General features: G+C 35.7%; 4 protein-coding genes across 5 annotated transcripts; 1 reads left to right on the forward strand and 3 right to left on the reverse strand.

Annotated features, from left to right (window-relative positions):
* The first annotated feature begins 2717 nt into the window (after nt 1-2717).
* Nucleotides 2718-5923, forward strand: LOC132271063 (uncharacterized). 2 transcript variants are annotated; one of them, XM_059772323.1, is made up of 8 exons: nt 2718-2898; nt 2987-3206; nt 3619-4009; nt 4376-4513; nt 4605-4764; nt 5083-5233; nt 5355-5495; nt 5639-5923. In XM_059772323.1, the coding sequence occupies exons 1-8, from the start codon at nt 2774-2776 to the stop codon at nt 5831-5833; spliced, it is 1521 nt and encodes a 506-aa protein (XP_059628306.1). In that variant the 5' UTR covers nt 2718-2773; the 3' UTR covers nt 5834-5923. The 2 variants fall into 2 exon arrangements, with proteins under 2 accessions (XP_059628306.1, XP_059628307.1); XM_059772324.1 differs by having other exon boundaries at nt 2765-2905.
* Nucleotides 5924-6178: 255 nt separating this feature from the next.
* Nucleotides 6179-11013, reverse strand: LOC132271064 (V-type proton ATPase subunit G 1-like). The gene is made up of 4 exons (XM_059772325.1): nt 10872-11013; nt 8532-8648; nt 6803-6903; nt 6179-6522 (listed from the first exon to the last, which is right to left on the reverse strand). The coding sequence occupies exons 2-4, from the start codon at nt 8617-8619 to the stop codon at nt 6379-6381; spliced, it is 333 nt and encodes a 110-aa protein (XP_059628308.1). The 5' UTR covers nt 8620-8648; nt 10872-11013; the 3' UTR covers nt 6179-6378.
* A 1651-nt stretch (nt 11014-12664) lies between these two features.
* On the reverse strand, nt 12665-16041 carry LOC132269966 (WPP domain-associated protein). Its single transcript, XM_059771190.1, has 5 exons — nt 13735-16041; nt 13605-13621; nt 13322-13448; nt 13047-13148; nt 12665-12730 (listed from the first exon to the last, which is right to left on the reverse strand). Exons 1-5 carry the CDS (start codon nt 16039-16041, stop codon nt 12665-12667), a joined length of 2619 nt encoding a protein of 872 aa, XP_059627173.1.
* Nucleotides 16042-17943: 1902 nt separating this feature from the next.
* On the reverse strand, nt 17944-19335 carry LOC132271065 (caffeoylshikimate esterase-like). The gene has a single exon (XM_059772326.1). It carries the CDS (start codon nt 19081-19083, stop codon nt 18091-18093), a length of 993 nt encoding a protein of 330 aa, XP_059628309.1. The 5' UTR covers nt 19084-19335; the 3' UTR covers nt 17944-18090.
* Between the last annotated feature and the right edge of the window lie 1500 nt (nt 19336-20835).

The following is a 20835-nucleotide window of genomic DNA, read 5'->3' on the forward strand; positions in this document are numbered from 1 at the left end:
AATGTATCAATTGGATATTCTAAAATGTAACATTACAGTATATTTATTGATAAATTTACTTATACTTTAGAATGTGAACTTGTAAAAAAACCATATACTATTGAACACCGGCAACAATAAAAAATAAAATAAAATTTTAGTAATATATACTAGTATTATTTTTCTTTCTAAGATTTCTATTATTATTTTGGTAATTACCTTAATGGTAAAATTAAATAGTTGGTTTGGAGAATGACTGTTAGATTAGTGTGGATTAATTTTCTTGCTCCATGGGGGCAAGGGATCATGACTCTATGTATACACACACGTATGCGTGCGCCAATGTTTTTAATTTATTTGTTCATTGTTTATATTTTTGCAAGCATTGATATTTATTTTTTGCTTATGATTTTATTAATAAGCCATTCACCTCCAAATTAAACGGTGCAGTTAGTATTCGATTTCCGATTTACCTCGCCTATACGAATTAATTCCGGAGTAGGGGCCGGGTTGGTACTAGGTTTACCCCGTGGAGGCTGGAATGGTATACGAATTTAAAACTCACCCCAAAGTAGGGGCAGAGTTGGTACGGATGATTTCTCAACTGGATAGAGTAAGGTTTATCCAACTCCATCCTTAACCCGCCTCGTTGCCATCCCTACCGTTGTCTAACTTAATTAATTGCTTCAAAACCCGATTTGCATCATTATGCTCAATAAAAGGAATGTGGGAAGCTCCAATAAATAAATAAAAATGGAAGAAAAAAATACTTCCAAGATGAACATGTTCCCATGTAATAGTAGAGAGATGTAGATGTCTCAGTAGCCTACTGAGTAAAGTGCCTCTAGTGAATTTTGGAGTGTAAGGCTTCAACTATTTGCACATGCTAATCTAACTTCTAACTTGCATAAAAAATTTTTAAAAAAAATGCAATAGTAGAGAATTTTTTACGAGCTGGAACACACTCCCTCCTCTACCCCACAACTCAGATTGGATTGGGATCGGTTTTGGTATTTTTTGAAATCAAACCGATCCAATTGAAAGATTCTAGATCAAAATATTGGTGAAATGAGTTTTTAGGCAAGCTTAAAAATTTCTAGAGACTGAAGCTAGGTTGGCTACACAAAATAGAATTGGTCTAAGGGGATGTTTGTGTGTGGCTAAGGATGGATTTGGTTCTCTGTTTTCTAGCACAAGGCAGAGTCTGAAGATAGAAATCTAGGTATGGTAACCAGGGAAAACGAAATGATCTAAGTTGTGCAAATATAATGGAAATGAAACAAATTAAGCACAAATCAGTGTTTGCAATTCACAACAGAAATGGAGTTCAAAGAATAGAGAAATTGCAAACGATGAACACATTAATTTTTAAGGTTCGACACCTGCCTACACAATTTTTATTACTATCTTTCTGCTCTTTACCGTGTAGAGAAGAAACCTTGACACTAGTCCTTTTCACAAGCTCAAGACCATCATTTACACTCTCTTTTCTTAGGCTCAGAAATCACCTCTCACTTGTTGAGGAGTAGCACTCACTCAAACTTTCAGTAAGGTCACAGGGGTTGGCTCACACTGAAATTCAATACAATCTTCTCTCAAAGAGATATACAATCAGCTCAATACAATGGTGTCTCTTCTTGGACAAATGTACAATGAAAGCCACACTACGAGTTCTCTCTCAAAGAAAGATATACTAGATAATGAATTCTCAAGTCTTCTTCGGATATTCAATGTACACCCCCCATGTTTGCCTTCCCTCCATCACACAAGAAGAACCTCCCTTTCTCTCCAAAACCACCTCCAAGTCCTTATGCTATGTTCGGCAGGAAGGATAAAAATAAAAATTTGACGGAAGGGAGAGAAAAATGGGGGAATGAGACATTCTTAGGGAATGAGATTGTGTATTTCATTGATGACTGAAGAGATTAAGCGTTTCCGCTTTTTGTATTTGTTCGGTTAGATGGAAGAAAATGAAAAAAATTGATAATTTAATTTGATCGGTAGGATTTTTAAGTTATTTTTATCATTAAACCCATCCCTTACTTTATTTATGGAATTTATTAAATATTTATGAAGGTCGATGTAATAATTTAAAACTTCTATAATAGGATCACTTGTTTCTCTCCTACCTTCCCGCTCATATTTAGAGGGATGAAAATTTATGAAGAAGGAAGAATGATTCTTCCTTCCTATTATCCTTTCTTTCCTTATATCATCACTACCAAACGAAAGAAATTTTCCTTCCACCCCTCATCTTTCCTTCCAACCAATCATAGCATAAGAGATAAAAAGAAAGGGAAAATTTTAATTATTTTTATCATTACATCCAATAATGTTTATAATATTGTACTTTATAAATGATAGTATTATAATTTAAAACATGTATAATTTTGAGATAATATTTTATTTAAAAGTTATAAAATAATCCACTTGCCTTTTTTCTTTTCGTTTATTATCTCTGCTGAACAAAGAAAGTCTATTTTCTCTTTACACCTTTTATTTCCTTCCTACAAACACAACATTGAAGTCAACAAGGAAGGGGCTTTCCAAAGCATTCGAGCAAGCAAGCTAGCCTTCAAGTCACTACGAATTCAAAGAGATCTTTCATAGTATTAGTGCTTCATTTCCACATGGTTGAGAACTTTTTGGGCACTTACCAATTACATTATTCTATTAGGGCCCACCCCAAGATATTTGGCGAAAACTCGTATCCCGTCCATTCCTTCCCACAAATCTCCCCTCCCCCCTTCTCTCTCTCTCTCTCTCTCTCTCTCACACACACACACACAGAGGTATGGATATACAATACTTGCCTCCCTCTTGCTCTTTGCAAGTAAAGAGCCACAGAAATCCAAAGTCAAATACATCATGGACTAGAAGTCATAAACAAAATAACATAATTTGCTTCAAATCCAGGATGTATGATGTAACTCCTCTCTCTCTCTCTCCATTAATTGCTTTCTCTTCATATCTGAGAGAACTGATATATTTCTCTATACTTTTGCAGCACCTATTTTGCTTGTGCATACTACAATTTACATAGAAAAAATACATCACATTCTTGGAAAGTATATGAAACAAAGACGAGAAAAACCATAGTAAATTTGAGAGAGCAGCCTCCCGAGGTATCCAAGAAAAAGGGTACTGTTGCCGGTGCAGTCGCGCTAATTATTGGAACCAGTATTGGTTCTGGGATTCTTGCCCTCCCCCAGAAAACTTCCCCTGCTGTAATTTCACTCTCTCTAAAACACTCTTTTCCTACCAGTAATATTCATGATTTTTATTTTTTTATTTTTATTTTTTTATTTATTTTTTTATGTTGAAGTAACCATGTTAATAATTGGACAAAATATACACTTAGGGCCATAAAATGCTTACCTATGAAAAATCTAAGAGTATGTCCCGTTCGTTCAGTTTTTTGAAAACAGTTTTTAAGGAATAAGAAAATAAAAATAAAAAATTCTAACTTCGAAAACATAAAGTTTTTAACAGCAAAGCTATAACCAAACAAGCTTTTGTACATTTTTATAATTTTCAGTTCGAAAACTGAACCAAATAGACCCTAATCAACTCACCTCTATCTCTTAGACACTTTGAATGTTTCAGGATTGTTTAATGAACTCTCTTTTACACTTGCAGGGACTACTTCCAAGTTCCATATCTCTGACAATCTGTTGGGCTTTTCTTTTGATTGAAGCACTTTTGCTAGTTGAAATCAATGTTGGTTTGCTGAAACAGAAGATAAATAGAGAAGAAGAGGATGAATTGGAGGTTATTTCAATCAGAACCATGGCCCAAGAGACACTAGGAGAGTGGGGTGGAACATTGGCCACTGTGACCTATGTTTTCTTGGGTTACACTTCTATGATTGCTTATGCTTCCAAGTCAGGTCAGATCCTTTACCATTTGATCAACCTTCCTGAGTCGATCTCAGGGATCTTCTTCACAGCCCTCTTCACTGTTCTTATCGCGGTTGGAGGGACACGAACCACGGATCAAGTCAACCAATGGCTAACCGCTTCCATGTTAGGTATTACTTTAATAAAATATGAATGCGGCAATTTAGGGTCATTGCTTAGTACAATGGTAACAGCTCAGATTGACACACGTCGTATCATGTTATGAGTTCTAGTTTTATAGCTGTTAAAGGTTAAGGGCATGCTTAGTTTTCTTGAAAATCTATAAAACTGTAGAAAAACTATGTTCGGTTCAGTTTTATGTATAAAAGACGGTTATGTGAAAACAGTTTCTTATTTTATGAGTTCTTGATAACTATTTTCAGAAAATTCAACCAAGCAGACCCTTGGTCTGTCTTTAGTCTGCCCCTCCTAGCACAAGGTTAGGTGGGATATATAATGGGTAATGACTAAAATGTACAAATTATTTGATGGAACAGGTTTGCTGCTAGGAATTGAGGTTCTAGCTGTCGTGTTTGGTGGATGGTCAGGACTGGAAGGCAGTGGTGACTGGGGAAAAGTTCCAGCAACCATTCCTGTGATGATTTTTTCTTTGGTCTATCATGATCTAGCGCCCGGTAAAGACGACGATTCTTCATATTCTCCTCTTCAAAATTTTGTCAAACCAATGTAAACAATGCCTTATAAATGATCTTCGGTTTTTTGCAGTTCTTTGTGCCTATCTAGGAGGCGATCTTAAGCGTATAAGGACTTCAGTTTTGCTTGGCAGTGTTGTGCCATTGTTAGCTTTGCTTGTTTGGGATGCAATCGCGCTTGGACTGTCGGCTCAGGCTGATCAAGTTACTGATCCTGTTGAACTGCTCATGAGGTACCTCAATCAGATCAATCTATCTTATCTAAATTTTGAAAAATAAAAAATAAAAAATAAAAAAATCTAGCTGATACAATTAGAATTCAAATCAGTTAGTAACCAACCATACAATAAACAAGTTTTAAGTACATAGCTTTTAACAATGCCTAGACAATAATGTGTGTGTGTGTGTGTTTTGGGTGAAAATATCTATTATATCATACAAAAAAATGTGCAATTGTTCATCGATATCACTGCACAAAGGCACAACTCATGTAGCCAAATTTCATTCTTATTACCAATTCATTCACAATATTTTCTGTATAAATATTGTAGTGTGAGATGGACCGGGGTTTCGTTTATGGTAGAAGCCTTCTCACTTCTGGCAATTGGGACATCAATGATCGGCACTCTCCTCAGCTTCTCTCAGTTCTTCAGGGAGCAACTTAATCTTTCATGGAATTCTCCCACCACACAAATGTTTCAGGTAGCTTTCATGTCCTTTAGCTTTAGGTCTGATTAAAAGTAGTCCTTCATGAACATTACTTGTACCATTTCTTATGTCTAAACAAATGGTAACAGTGACATTAGATGTATTGAAATAACAGAAACCAAACAAGGTCTTCGGTGTAAGAAGATGGTGGGGAAGAAATAGGATTGGGCTCACGGCAACAGCAATGGTCGTGGCTCCATCTCTCTTTGTGTCATCGACAGTTTCTGATGCATTCTCTACCGCGACAGATATAGCAGTAAGCTTTGTTCGAATGTTTGTTGCCCTGTTCAAGCCTAAACAAAATCTTGATGGCTTTTACACACACACAACACACACACAAAATCAAACTACTATAATCCTATTGTTTGTGACAAAAGAGTTGCTTGAAATGTGGTGTAGGGAGGTTACTGTATGACAATGCTATATGGAGTTCTTCCACCAGCAATGGCATGGGCAATGCACAACACAGAGAGTATAGATACAGATCAGAACACAATTTCAACAGCAAGGCCTGCACTTGTTGGGGTAGGACTACTAGCTTGTGGGATAGTGATGGAGCAATTACTTCAAGACCTCTCATTTTTGCATCCCTAATGAATACAATAGTTTCATGAAAAACAAAATGCCCTTTGTTGTGGCATCAAAATGTATATAAATCTTCACAATCAATTATTATTTTCTGCAGCTTGATCTCTCTATACATTCTTTGGCAGAGACAGAATCACTGGCACTTGCTTCTACTTTGTGCAAACATTTATATATCATCTTTTCCCATCACTTATTAGAATAACTAGCTTTTAGACTATTTCCACAGTAATTATATATAAATTTTCTGATGCTTAAACAAATTCTTGAAATTGGTTTTTCCATGACCACAAAGAGAGCACTGCTTCTCTACAAACTGTCCAACTAAAAGCACCTTTGTGTTGAGCACATATATAAGAGAGCACACATTGAATTGTTATATTTGACTAGGGCACAATCAAACCAATACGAATAATAAATATAATAAGATACAGAGAAGTAATTTATTCTCACCAAGCACAGGAACTCCAAGTTTTAATACAAGGGAAAAAAACAGGCATAAGGTAAGTTTCCAGACGATCAGATCAGCTCAGCTCAGCTCATTACTAAAGAGCCTAGTTCTTTACCGATGTCACCTGCTTCAGAAGCATCAGGACAACATCATGGGAAATTCTCGCAGCCTCTATTTTCAGCTGATGAATCTTCGTGTCTGTTTCTTTTTCAAGGCGTTTCACATTAGCACCTGAGTCTCCACTGCTCTGTTAATCAAAAAAGTGCGTACTAGTTACTATATGAATAAAACAAGTAATGCAGGGGCTAATATCAATTAAAATTCTTTACCAACATAACATGGAGAAAAAAGCCACATGGTGAACAATTTCTAAAATTAGGCAGAAAATTTAGTTTGGAAACGCACCAATCACTTGGAGTAGGATAAAGAAACTAGAAGCAGCGAGTACATTAAATCTAATACAGCTCTCATATGAATTGATTTTGATGAAGACATTCTTTCTTTCTCTTTTCATTTCTAATTATTACCTCTGCAATCTTTCTCTGAAATTCAGCTTCCATTTGAGCACGGAATTCAGCAATTTCCCTCTGAGCCTCCTCTTTGGCCTGTTTTAGCCTAGCCATTTTTGCTGAAAACAAACCAACCCAGGTTAGTCATCAGAATCCGTAATTCAACCAATACGACACCTTCATATTACCAAAGCAATATGAAATTTACAAGACATATTCTTTGTGTCCTACTTTTGCAGTCCACAAAAGATTCATGCTTATTAGATATCCACAAGTGTGTAGTCATGCAATCTACAAGTATGCATGTAGATTTATCTTAAACCCTATTTTTTTTTTTTATAAGTAACATCAGAGTATAGTGGAGGTAAATGTCATCCTATAACATTGGAGAACAACTCTATCTGAAAAGCCGAGAAGTCTCAAGCAGAAAGGATTGATGTTTGGTTTGATATACGCACAGATAAAATCCTAGAAATCATTTTCTCAACAATTTATATGATAAGAAGATTCCCAAGAAGAACTTTGTGCGATAATTCTGAAATCAAATAAAACAGCAAAAAATAAAATCAAAACCAAAACCAAAACCGCACAGACCAGTCAATGATGAAGAAGAGGAGGATATGCCTGGAGACAGAGAGAAGAGGAGCACCCCCAAAACCCTAAATCATAGTATTACAGATTTTTTTTTTTATTTTTTTATTTTTTTTTTTCGGATAAGTAAATCATAGTATTACAGATTTATCTTGAAACTATATCTATTATTTGTCTGTATTCCTAACAAATTACAATTTAAGATGTTGAAAGTCAGCATTTTTTTTTTTTTTGACATGCTCTGGCCAAAGTGTGGTTTGAACCTCAAGACTGCATGCAACAAAATGTGTTTATTGGCCTATTTATGAACATAGTAATATTTGATGGGTAATAAGTTGCGCGGCTACTTGTGCCTCTATGGAATGCTCAAATGTCTTAAATTATTCTAAATGAAATTATTACAGATATATGCAACTGGAAAGGTTCATGTGGTTAATTAAAGTCACGAAGGCACATATACTATTGTGAATTGAGTAGAGAGTTACATCTGGCTCCGGTTACCTAACCTGTCTCAGTGTGGAATCTCAAGATTGGCAACAAATAGACCCAATTGCATAAGCAAAGGTAGACATCTCACAGAGATCCAACTGTTGGGATTTCACAGACTTGTTATTCGACCAAAAATCCACGTGACACAAAGAGACACTCACAAATATATTAACATCTTCCCCTCATTTTCAAACATGCGAGCGTGCACACACAGTCTATATGCACGTGCACCAATGCACACACTAAGAACTCCTCACCCTAAGAGACTATAATTAGTTCTCCATCATAAGAAAATTTCAAAACCTTTTATATACCATGGAAATGAGAAATTGAAGAGCAATGATACGATAATAATCATCCCAACAACATACTAGAGTTTTTTTTTCTTATGGGAATTAATATACTAGAGTTGTGCAACCAATGTCATATAATTTCCAAAGGATTCCAAGTGTCCTCAGTATGAAAATGTAAAAATCAATCATGTTGCGTTTGGGACCCACCGAATTGGTGCCTTGGATTTGGAATGGGAACAAATTTAGTTCAAAGTTTTAACTAAATTTTCTTTAATTCCAAATCCAAGATGCCAATTCGGTGCTCCCAAACATAGTTTCACGACAATTAGAATAAATACAGAAACAAGGATATCAAAGAAAAGGAAAGCCCTCACCATTTCTTGCAGCATTAACAATCTGCTGAGCTTCTTGTTCAGCAGCTAGCAATAGTTGAATACCATTCTGGGCCCTGCTGCCTTCCATAGTTGTTGAAAGGTACTAAAGCAGCAACCCTGAAATATATGATATGATTGATTAGATCAAAAAGAACTCTTGAGAATATGGAAACAAGATGCTTCCCACATTAACATAATTGTGAGAGTTTCTACGTACAGTACTATTATAATGACCTTAAAAGATATAATATGCATAAATTGAAAAAAGAGATTCTGTTTTGGAAGTACTTTGGTTTCATATAATATGCATAAATTGAATGAAGCTGTCACTTTTTTGCATGTCTTGCAAAAAAGAGGGCCTTTCACGCACAAATTTGATAATGATTTCCAATAAGTCTTCAAGATTATGTCCAATTTAGTAGAGATGTTGGGAACACGGCAGCTTAGGAAGAAAGGTAAAGTGCTGAAGAAATTCCCGGTGTCCATTTTATGTTTTCTTTTCCCTTTTTCTTTTTACCATATACCTCAATCATGGTTTTAGATTGTATATGATTCAGGTTGGCTCATATTGCATTCTCCCTAAAAAAAAAACCCAAATTTTCCTTTTACATTCAATGCTACTTAAATGTATGCCTAATAATGCATATTAAATGAGAACAAGGAATATATATATATATATATATATATTAAATGAGAATAACATAAGACAAGGAGAATGGAGGAGAGTGTTAAGAATTTAATTGATTGAAGTGACATATATATAAAACGCTCATACTAGTAACCGGGCCTGACAACCCATTAACTATTCCATCAAGAGCATTCTCCCTCATACCTCTCACCACCTGAATCTCAAATTGTCACCTTCCTAAAAAGAAAGTGAATCTCTAATTGTCTATTTGATGAAAAGGAAACATTAAAGAAAGGAAACAGAAGAAGTATAAGAGAGTTATGGATAGACTCTCTGAAACTTGAAAGAAGGAAGAGAGGAATTGAAATTGCAAGAGAATTGAGAGGGAAGGTTTTCTCCTTCAAAGCCCACAAACAAAAATTTCTTCCAAAAATGGGGGAAATGAAGAGGAATTAATTTCTTTGGTTTCTTTTTTGCCCCCAATATTGTCAATGATCTCAATATTTCTCATAAAGAGACTGCCCTTTTTTTCAAATATTTTTGTCTTTCTCTTTCATGATGCTTTTGTTCTACTTTCGTCTTTTCTTTTTCTTGTTTTAAATCCCAGCAGTGACAAATGTATTTTTTTTTTTTTACAATTATCTTCTTTTCCTAGTTTTTTAATCCTTTAAAACAAATAACTTGTTCCAGTGGTCAAATCAAAACAGCTGTGTTGGTGGAACATAAGACAAACAAAAAAAAAAAAAAAAAACAGAACTTAATGAAACATATACATCTGCATGGTTCTCAAACAATAGGTTACACCCATATGATCAAGAAGCTTCAGTAATAAGAAATTTCGGGGCTACAAGTATGCCAAAACCAACAAAAAAGATACCAACAGAGAGTAGAAACGCAAAATTATTTATCCAAACGCATTAAAACAAATTAGTAGCCAAATGAAACCTGAACAAGAGCAAAGTAGAGGGCCACTCTCAGATTCTCCTCAACCAAAATGTATTTTTACCACCAAAAAAATAAATAAATAAAAATAAAAATCCAAGATAAAACATACTGATAATATGAAGTAGTCGAAACAAAATTCCAAAAGATATTCTAAAATCCAAAAAATTAACAATCTAAATATAGATTGAACTTGGTGATTTTACTTGAGTTCCTGAACTAAGGTTGTGAAATTTATTCCGAAGAACATCATATGGATCCAACAATCATCGTCTCTATAAAAACCACCTACATGTGAATATGTGATCATTCATGACTAAACCCCAATTCAGGGGGTAAAATTTCTGTAATTAGCACAAACAAGTACACAACATCATAATCAACAACTTAAACCCTTAAATCTAGATCAAATTAGTTATACCCACATCCAAAAATATAAAATTCGAAGTCATCCCAGAGACCCTTTGACTGAAAGTATCAGATCAGCTCTAAAATCAAACCCAAAAGAGAGGAGGAAAAAATATCTATGATTTATTAGTAGTTCATTAACTTTGGGGAAAACAAAATGCAGATAACAGTCAAGTATTTCAGCAACTTAAACCAACACAAGAAAACAAAATTAAAGTAGCAGAATAGATCGAGAAAAATTTAGCGACCCTGGATTGAAGATCTAATCCAATGAACTGAAAGCATGAAGCAAGATATGGTATCAAACCTATATAGAGAGAGATAAGAACATGATCTACCTAGAGAGAGAGAGAGAAACGAACCTACAGAAGTGGTGTTTGGTCAGTGAAATTCAGCGAGATTGAGGTTTTGTGCTCTTCAGACTCCGATTTGAAACAGATGCTGAATGATCGATAAATTGTCGTGACAACATTACCGAGGGACGAGGATTATCTAATGACAAATTTACCCCTAGTAACGTGTCCCATAGATTATTACTGTATAAGTTTTTTTTGAACTATATAAAATAAATTTTAAAAAAAAAAAAAAAATTTGAACTTTCTAGAGAAAATAAAAATATTATAAATTTATAAAATAGTTTTAAAAAGTATTTACGTTACATCAACAAGATTAAAAATTTATATATATCATTGTAAAAAAATTATATATATAACTACACCTACGAATTTATATATGTCAAATGCAACTAATTTTGAATATTTAATCAAATCGAATATAAATTATAATCAATCTAATTCCGATAATAATCCAATTTAACATGATATGTTATATAATATTTTAATTATATATTATTAAATACTTTAATGTATAATATTTAGATATTGAGTATAGTATATTTCACTTCGAATAATGTTTGTCTTAGGCTGAATAAGAAGAAACCTCCTCCTTATGATGAGGTGGCCCAATAAACCTCCTCCTTACATCGTCTTTCTCCATTGAGAGCATCATATCTTGAGAACGAACCCATAAATTGTAGGCGAGGACTTGGTCTTGAGTTTGGCAACTAACAATGATTGTTGGGATCGATTGAAATCAAGATGTGGGTTTGTTGTAAAAGAAGATGATGATGGAAGGAAATGAATTACATACACGTGCAGTGAATTTTATTTTTATTTTTTCCTAATCATATGGTTTTTTCCTAATCATATGGTGGATTTGGTGAAAGGATTTGGGTTTTAAAACTCTAGCTGGCCATGGGCGGACAGTGGAGGTGGCAGCCATGGACAGACATATATATATATATATATATATATATATATATAGATATGTGAAAGAGAAAGAGGGAGGATCAGTTTTTATTCCCAGTCCTCATAATTTTTTTTTTTTTATTTTAGAACTTTAACACTTATTGATGTTTTATTGGCCGACCTCATCATAAGAAGGAAGTTCCTTCTTATGTGGCCGAAGGCACGCATTGTCCTTTCACTTCTTCCTCTTCTCTTTTTATCCTACTCCCTAGTATAATTTTTAAGGAAGAAATTTAAGTAGTCCTTCAAGTCAATTCCACTATGACATCGGGCCACATTTAAATATGAACTAATTGTTAATATTGAGAATTGAGTTTGAATTTAAATATGTTGCATCTTAAATAATTGTATCAAGTTTAAATTCCATTACTAATTTGAATAATGGATTCAAACTGAATTCAAATAGCTATAATGTTTGTTTGCCTTTCGAAAATTAAATTGTTTATTATACTATGATATGATATTTGATAAAGTTAAAGCAATTTTTTTTTGAATAATACATGAGAAAAAGATAAGTAACTATATTTTCAATCAATTCAAGTAGCAATATTTTATTTTAACTTTCAGTATGGTACCCGAAAAGATTGGAAGATATCACTTGTGCTAAGTCCTTGGTAGTAATAAATTTCTGATTTTTTTTATTTTTATTATTATTATTTTTTACATTGATAAAAAACAACCTCCCTCGCTTAACCATGCGATTTGCTCACACCTAGAGCTCGAACCTCTTTCCTTTTCTTTGAAGATACGGAGGTTAAATACTATTGTAAAAAAAAAAAATTATTTATCTACAGAGTCATAATCCCATCCTTAACTGTAGAGTACAAAAATACATCATCTTCATTTCACTAACAGGGTGTGTGTGAAGCTCCATGAGTTAGTTCTTTCTTGATCAACTTTAAGATGTCTGCAACCTGAACAAGAACAAGAAAGAAAATGAGAGGGCAAAAATAAAAACACTGCATGTGCAAGTGACAATGAGCAATGCTATACTTATTGTTCGGTTTTTTTACCACTATTCCAATCACCAATATCTAATAAGAATTCCTAATTAGTGATTGATAAAGACTTGCCTTTCAGAGTGTTCAAATCAACAATGGACATATCTGTCGGTAAGACACATCTGTCGATAATTATACCGATTCGGAACATTTATCATTTTCGAGTGACAGTTACCACTTAAAAAATCAACATACACGTTTAAATACTTGCATAATTAGCATTGCTCACCTTAAAGTAGCCCGACAATATTGGTGAATATTGCTCCAATATCAAGTGTATTTTCTCAAGTAGTCCTAGAAGTGCATCCACTTGATCACCTAGCAAATCCACCTATTTCCCAACACAAATTCATGTACAACAATATTTCAATTATTTAATTAGATGAAATGTAAAATTGACGAAATAATTATAATTTCATGTATCTAATTAGCTGAAATGTGAATTTGATCATCAGAGTCCAAATTGCATTTTTGTGGGAGGGAAAGACTAATAAATAAACAAACCTCAGTTTCAGCTAGTTTTAGATTATGACATCTTCTCACAAAAGCCTTCCTGTAAAGCAATTCCCTTTTTCTCAGTACTGGCACAACTTGAACAAGCTGATCTACTTGATGCTTCATTTCTTCCAACCTGAAAGAGATTAGGATTGATTATTCCACATGTAAATTATATTTCCGAAATAAAGAATAAACGAAACTCCAGCCAAACTTTTCTGAGGATATATAGAAGGTGAGACTCCTGCCACTCGAAGGTGTCTGGGGAGGATTTGATATATGTAACCCTTACCTTCCCATTAGGAAAGGCTGTTTGGAGACGTGTGAAGAATGGAAAATATGATATCCCAAGTCTATGACCGTACAAAAATGTCATGAAAAGTTGATTACCTCAAACAATTTATTTCTAGTTTTTCTTGTACCATTTGATCCAAGTCCACTAGTACTGGTGAGAATTGCACAACTTGATTGTCTTTTGGTTGGGAAAAGGAGTGACTTTTGCTATCTGCAATGCCCATTTGAACATTTTCTAAGTCACCAACTGCTATGCCTCCCAACTCTCTCAATAATGTCTTGCTCTTAATCAGCTGTTGTAGAGCCTTCTCTATCTTGCTACTCACTGAACTGAAAGTGCTCACCTCCTCTGTCAACAACCATTCGATGGTGACGCGCTCTGGCTCTTCACATTCCATCCCCACAAGGTCATGTTGAGCATTGTGTTCCTTTATTTCAGATATTGCACTCAGCATCAAATCTTCCTCCACTTCGAAACATCTCAACAAAGAATTTAGTTCTCGGTTCGAGTTTTCCTCTCCCTTGATCTCTAAACTCAGGTCCAACTTTTTGTCTTTGTTCACGGCTTCACATTCTCTGAGAAAGACATTAGCATCCTTCACTGCCTCAACAATGACAAGCTGATATATCTCTTCTCTAATGAGGTTCTCAATGTCATTTCCATCTCTTTCCATCTTCCATGCCTTGACCATTTCTCTAAAGAACAACCTATGCTCATTTTCCTTCAATGAGCTTCTGATGGTTTCGGATAAATTGCTAACACATTTGAAATTGTCCTGAAAATTTTCCAGAACTCTGACCTCTTGATCTTGGCTTAATGCAAAATGGGCGAAGCCATGAAGATGGCCATCGATTTCCTTCACCGCCTCACTGCATAGGGTGTAATATATTTCCTCTTTCAAGAAATGTAAACAAATATCATCCCTTATCAAACTCATGGTGTCGTAATCACATAACTCAAAGCAAAAGTCTCTCATCAAACCTTTCAACAGAATCATATAAGCTTCTTCCCTGATCGTGGTTCGTAAATTCAAATCATCTGTCTCTTGTTCTAGTTTCCTAATCTTGTCATTTAAGTCTTTTTCACAAACATTTGTTGCTACATCATTTTTTGATATCCTTTTCTCTCGAGAACTGTCCTCCTCATAAAGACCTTTCTTGTTACCTGACTTGGGATTCCATTGAATGACATTGTCCAATCTTACAATCACTTCTCGGATCCTTCTTTCAAGGCCATTGGGGTCCTTGTCTCTCTTGCCAGATAGTCCCTTCTCTCGGAGTATTTCTCTCTTCAGCCATTGCAACTCCTCGCGCTGTTTCCTTATAATGGACTCATGATTCTTCACCATCTTCGCAACATAGTGGCTTCTCTCATCTCTCGAGTCCTCCTCATGGTGATCCTCCGTATAATCCACCTCCAGTAAGGGCTCACTGTTTGCTCTTTGGATCCGTGGTGGAAGGCCAGAACTCTCATTCCCTTTCGCCTTTCTCACCTGCACCTCATTGTGACCACTAAGGGCCTCAAGTTCACGACGCAAGCTTGTCATCTCATTGACCAATCCCGGCCAGTACACACTGTCCAACAACCCTACAGCGCCATGGCTGCCTCTCTTGCTCAAGTCCCCTTTGAAATTCTGCTGGAAATCGCCCATGAAGCCTCTGATCAAGATCGAGACTGTGTCTTTCTCAATGTTGCACCTCCATTGCTTCTCCAAGGGCAAGACCTCAGCATTTTGCATCTTCTCAAAGGCAACATCCAATGTCCCTTTCAAAATGTCTATGTCGGAGCTCACTCTTTCAATCACCATGTTCTGCTCCGGCCTCAAAGACACATTCAGGGACTTCACTTCGAAACCATCATCCCCATTGAGCTCCACATCCTTATTCTCGTTTGTTAGATTCATTCTCTCGTCCTCAAGCTTTTGCTTGATATTCCAAACCTGCTGATCCACACAGAATTTCAGCTCACCAATGTCCCCTTCTTGACCTTCATTAGCACCCTCTTTCTTTGGTTTTTCGGCTTCTTCAAAATTGGCGCCAAGAGAAGCTAACTCTTTTTCTTTCAATGCCAATGCTCGTCTTAGCTTGAATTCATTTTCCGAACTCTCCTTTAGCTCTTCGTCTTTCTTGACAATGGCGAGCTTCGTCTCCTTGAGGCGTCTGCGAAGCCTGTCCTTGATTTCCATGAGGTCTGAGAGGATTTCATGGCTGCTTTCGAGAATGTAGCTGTCTGTCTCTTCTTGAACTAGCTTCAAACTACCCTCCAATTGGATTATGGCCAACTCATAGAATTTTGATTTCTCATTCAAGCGCTCAATAGGACCGTCTTTGGATTTCAGTCTTTCGTGTGCTTTGTCCATGGAGGATTTCAGAAGCTTCATCATTATTGAATCAGATCCAAATCTGCAATTCATTTCACCAAAGATTTCATCCATTTCTCAAAAATGTTAAGAGACAAAAACTAAAGACGTGTGGTTTAGTCTGACCAAGTCTAAAGCATAACAAATATGATTTGATCCTACCAATTCTAATGCATTACAAGGACCATTTAGTCATTTACCATGTCATTCTCTCTCATGAATTCAGTTAAAAGGACTATGTTAGTTCTTTTAGTTAGGGACTGGCATATTGACAGCAATGCACTTCATCCATGTGTCTTTAGAACAAGTCAAGAGTGCAATTTTTTTAATTTTTTTTTTATTCCTAGAGTGCAAAATTTTACAAGTGGCATGTTCTTATTACATTTTCACATTTTGGTTGGCTACTTTTGGATACTAACGGTCTCAAAATTCAATCTCATATATTGAACGGGATAGATCTTACAATTTTTCTTTTTTTAATGAAACTCGAGAATGGTTTGAATAGTCATGATCATCAATGGCGTTATTTCGATAAAGAATGAATTATGAGAGTGAATGATAAGTGTACAAAATATATTATTTCATGTATCAAAATAAATATTTAAGTAGACATTTGTATCATTTAATGCTTCTTATATATGTGTTTTATATTTTGTATTCCAAAATGAGAAGGAAAAAAAAAATAGCATTATCGCCCAGTCACATGCCATGTCAGCAATTCTGCCCAGTCATCATCCAATCACCTTCGCCACATCATCATTGAAGAATTCCATGCCTTGTCATCTTTTCATTAATATATATATATATATATATATATTTATGTGTATATATATATATTTATGTGTATATATATGTCACGGGGATGATGGAAGAAAAGAATAAAGAATAATAAATAAAAATAAAACTTGAGAATGGTTTGGATAGTCATGACTATCAATGGCACTAATCTTAATAAAGAATGAATCATGAGAGTGGAGACTAAACCTATAAGATTGAAGGATTTATTTACAAAGAAATTGAATTTGATTAGCATTAAAAATTAAAGATAATTAAGCAGTTGGGCTAATCTTTACATGATATCCATCTTTTCTTTCTGCACATGCGACCATGACTAAAATCTTTTTACTTCAAATTCATAGTGATAGAGCTTGAGCTAACAAAATTCAGTTGATTACCATACTAATGCTCATGTCAATCCAGTTCAAACAATATATTTTTTGAGTTACAGAAACCCTAATGATTGTTTCAAATCTAACAACAAAGAATTTAAAAATTAATGCAGAATTCATTAGCACTGCTCATGATTTTGTATAAATAATTAGTACATCTTGTAGAAGTAGCGAATAAATTATATGTCTAGTTTTTTGCGGTATTTGATTTAGAGTGGTGATATAACGTTCGAAAGTAAGAAATTTTAACATAGATTCATTCAATTGTTGAATTTCATATCATTTTTGTTTATTTGAATTACGTCTTTGCCAAGTTTCATTTGATTTCATAAAGTGGAACTCTATTATTATTATTCAATGTTATCATTAAAAAACAATAATATCCCATTTAACAAATTATCATTATTTTTCTTAATAATAAGAAATAATAATTTGGAAAGATACTAAATTATGGATACCCATATAAACCATTATTATAATTTAAAATTCCTCCAATACATATCGTTTGACTTGAAAAACTAAGGAACATGACCACATTACCCCCAAGAAATAAAGGGCAAACTATTAATTATAATTTAAATTTTGCATTTTTGTTTTTATATAGGACTTGCCAAGAGGACAGATTGGACAATTCATTTGGTGAAACTCTCGTGATTAATGTGGTTCACTTATTTGTTCTGCCTCCATAAATTAATATTCCAATATACTTCCTTCTCCAAAAACATATAAAAAGCAGTATTATTCCTTTAGCAATTGAAGATATTGCATTCTCTTTCTTTTTATTTTTTATTTTTTTTTGGGTCATATATTCTAAGAAAAAGTTAAATTCAATTAAGCCAAATTGAGTACTTTGCTTAAGCATTTCAAACAAAAACCCATTTGCATGATCACTAATATTGCAATTTTTAATTTTCCACAGGCAAACTTATATTGTACTTATAGAGAGCTGCATAATCTAAGAAGAACCACCGTCTTCTCCGCCAGCTGCGGCGGCGCGTTCAGCCCTGGTCCTCAGCCACTCCACCACATCCCCAAACACCAACTCCACGCCCTCTTCAGGCTCACCAATCATCTGGTGCCACATCCCCGGATATATCTTCAACGTCTTATCCTTACTCGCCGCGCGTCGGTACAGCTCCTCCACGCACGCCGGGTCACACACCACGTCCTCGCTGCCGTGCACGATCAGGAACGGCACGTCCACCTCCGCCATCCTCGACTGCACCTCCCTGCATATCCTTATCAGCTCCTGCGCTGTCGCCGCGCGTGGCCTCGCCATGGTCCGCCTCGGGCTCGCCATCGCCAGCTTCCGCTTCCACTCCACCTTGAACGACACCTCCGGGATCGAGCCGCGCGTGGGCACCATCTGCCACGTCGGCGCCACCGCCGCCACCAGCGACAGAAAATGCTCCAACGGCCACGGCGGCTTGAACTTGGCGCTGATTCCACACATCGCTCCGTTCAGGACGACGCCGTCGTACGGCCGGCCGCCGCGGCGGAGCGTGATGAGCAGCGCGATCGCGCCGCCAAGCGACTCCGAGTACAGAAAGGAGGGGAGATCCGGCGAGTAGCGCGCGCGGAAGGAATCGAAGAACATGATGCAGTCGTCGACGACGGGGTTGACGTCGGGGATGTGAACTGAAAGTCCCTCGGAGAATCCATGTCCCTGGTGGTCGATCGCGCAGACGGCGAAGCCTGCTTTGGCGATGTGAACGGCGGTGAGTTCGAGGAACCAGCTGGTCTCGCCGGTGTAGCCGTGGACGAACTCGACGGTGCCGACGACCTTGGTCGGAGGGAGTGGGGACCACCACTGAGTGAAGAGCTTGAGGCCGCGAGGGTTTGTGATGAACTCGGAGGAGTGAGTCACCGAGTGGCGAGTGTAGAACTCGTCGGGAGTGAGTGAGCCGTAGGGGCTCTTATCGCTCGCCTCCGCCACAGGATGCACCATTTTCTCTACAATGCGCCGTGTGAATAGAATACAAACTATAGAGAGAGAAAGCAGGAGGAGAGAGGGGGGGTTTAAGTAGAGAGAGAGTGTGTGTGATCATCGAACGTTGACCGTCTGATTCTGTGACCAGTACAGGCGACCGATTTGGACACGGCCATTAACGTACATAAATGGTGATTAACTCGGCACGGTTGGAGCGTTTTCTTTAATCATCCACGTGTACGGTCAGAAAATGGATTACATTTTCGAGGATGTTGGGGTGGCATTTAAGAGGATGAGGAAATGGCGTTGGCACAGGCCAACTAACCTCTTCTTCTTTTCATCGTGATCATTTGTTTTTATTTCCTTTACTTCTTTTTTAATTTTTTTTTTCCTAAATAATTACGGAGTAATAAAATTGTAGATTACACTAATCTGAGAGGATAGCATAATAATTACCGTATATATGTGAATATTTTATTGTGTATTTAAAAATTACATTGATCTTGGATCAAATATTTCGTTATACGACATTAATTACATTGATCTTAAGGAATTACTACCATTTTACGTTTTTTTTTTTTGCCTTCAATGATTATTACCATATTTAGTAGACTAAGAATGAAATAGAATTTTTATTTTCATTTCATTATTTGATTTGTAATCATGGAATCAGGTTCTTTGGGAGATTAAATGGTTATTTGTTTGAATTTTCAAGGAATAAATACGCGGGTGACAATGGCCTTCGAAATATTACTAAAGCGCTTCATTACTACGTCTCCAAACTTCAAAAACTTTTTTTTGTCCGGTTTACATACAACATTTGGTTTAACCTTTGCAAGATTAAACCAAATGTTTAGAACTTATTTTTCTTTAAAGCACTTCTTCACTCGTGTACTTTGCCTTGAAGAACCTAAAATACAACCAGACCCAAAACACATTTTTCATTTAAATGTTGGAATACCTCATATACCAACACACCCACCCACATCGAGAAGGGAAAAAGGGGAGAAAAGTAAGAACAAGAACACGAAGAAAATTTGATTTAGCCAATGATGTTGTGATTGGAATTCTCTCAACCTGTAAAATCTGTGATGAAAATTTGGCTTTTGTCACAACCCCTAATTTCAGCCCAATGCACTTAAATAATTGCACTCGTTCTTCAACCTCCATATTAACCACCAATAATGCTTTTGCCCACCTCGCATTAGTGCCTATTTACAAGGTTACAAATGAACCCGCCTTCTTTTTAGACTCCTTTGGTATTTTCATGTCTTCAAAATAAAAGGTTAAGGTCCATGATTTCAGGTATTCGAAGCAATAAGTGAGTGTATTTCTTGTCTTGAAAAAATAAAAATATTATTTTAAAGATAAGTAAATGTGTGAGTGAGTGTGTTTTTTACCTTAAAAAAAATAAAAACATAAACTTGATAATGTGATGGTCTAAACCGAATAGCATTGCCGACAAAAAAAAAATAAAAAAATAAAAATAATAATAATAAAAGAAAGAAAAACACCCCTAAACTATGACATTTGTGCAAATATCATAGTGTAAAAAACACCTTTATAGTATTCTTACAATGCATATTACATCCCTCCCATGCAAAAAAAAACACCCCTAAACTATGACATTTGTGCAAATAGGTCCTATTTATAAAAATTAGACTAAAATGCACTTAGAAACACATTTAATAATATATATATATATATAAAATATTTTGTGAAATTATTAAAAAGGGTAACTAAAAAAAACATTTTCCCTTATTTTACTTC

Source organism: Cornus florida, unplaced genomic scaffold (genome assembly GCF_030987335.1).
Source record: "Cornus florida cultivar Cherokee Brave unplaced genomic scaffold, ASM3098733v1 CherokeeBrave_3.0.0_Hap2_Chr08, whole genome shotgun sequence".
Lineage (NCBI taxonomy): Eukaryota > Viridiplantae > Streptophyta > Magnoliopsida > Cornales > Cornaceae > Cornus > Cornus florida.

Bases quoted from the DNA above. Each gene is read 5' to 3' on its own strand.
- LOC132271063 (XM_059772323.1), top strand. From the start codon at position 2,774: ATGGATATACAATACTTGCCTCCCTCTTGCTCTTTGCAAGTAAAGAGC. The intron at 4,010-4,375 runs GTATTACTTTAA...TTGATGGAACAG, and splicing joins GCTAACCGCTTCCATGTTAG to GTTTGCTGCTAGGAATTGAG. The intron at 5,234-5,354 runs GTAGCTTTCATG...TTGAAATAACAG, and splicing joins CCACCACACAAATGTTTCAG to AAACCAAACAAGGTCTTCGG.
- LOC132269966 (XM_059771190.1), bottom strand. From the start codon at position 16,041: ATGGATGAAATCTTTGGTGAAATGAATTGCAGATTTGGATCTGATTCA. The intron at 13,149-13,321 runs GTTTGTTTATTT...GTTGGGAAATAG, and splicing joins TAAAACTAGCTGAAACTGAG to GTGGATTTGCTAGGTGATCA. The intron at 12,731-13,046 runs GTGAGCAATGCT...GTTCTTGTTCAG, and splicing joins TATTGTCGGGCTACTTTAAG to GTTGCAGACATCTTAAAGTT.
- LOC132271064 (XM_059772325.1), bottom strand. From the start codon at position 8,619: ATGGAAGGCAGCAGGGCCCAGAATGGTATTCAACTATTGCTAGCTGCT. The intron at 6,904-8,531 runs GTGAGGGCTTTC...GTTTGTTTTCAG, and splicing joins TGTTAATGCTGCAAGAAATG to CAAAAATGGCTAGGCTAAAA. The intron at 6,523-6,802 runs GTAATAATTAGA...TTTGATTAACAG, and splicing joins TTCAGAGAAAGATTGCAGAG to AGCAGTGGAGACTCAGGTGC.
- LOC132271065 (XM_059772326.1), bottom strand. From the start codon at position 19,083: ATGGTGCATCCTGTGGCGGAGGCGAGCGATAAGAGCCCCTACGGCTCA.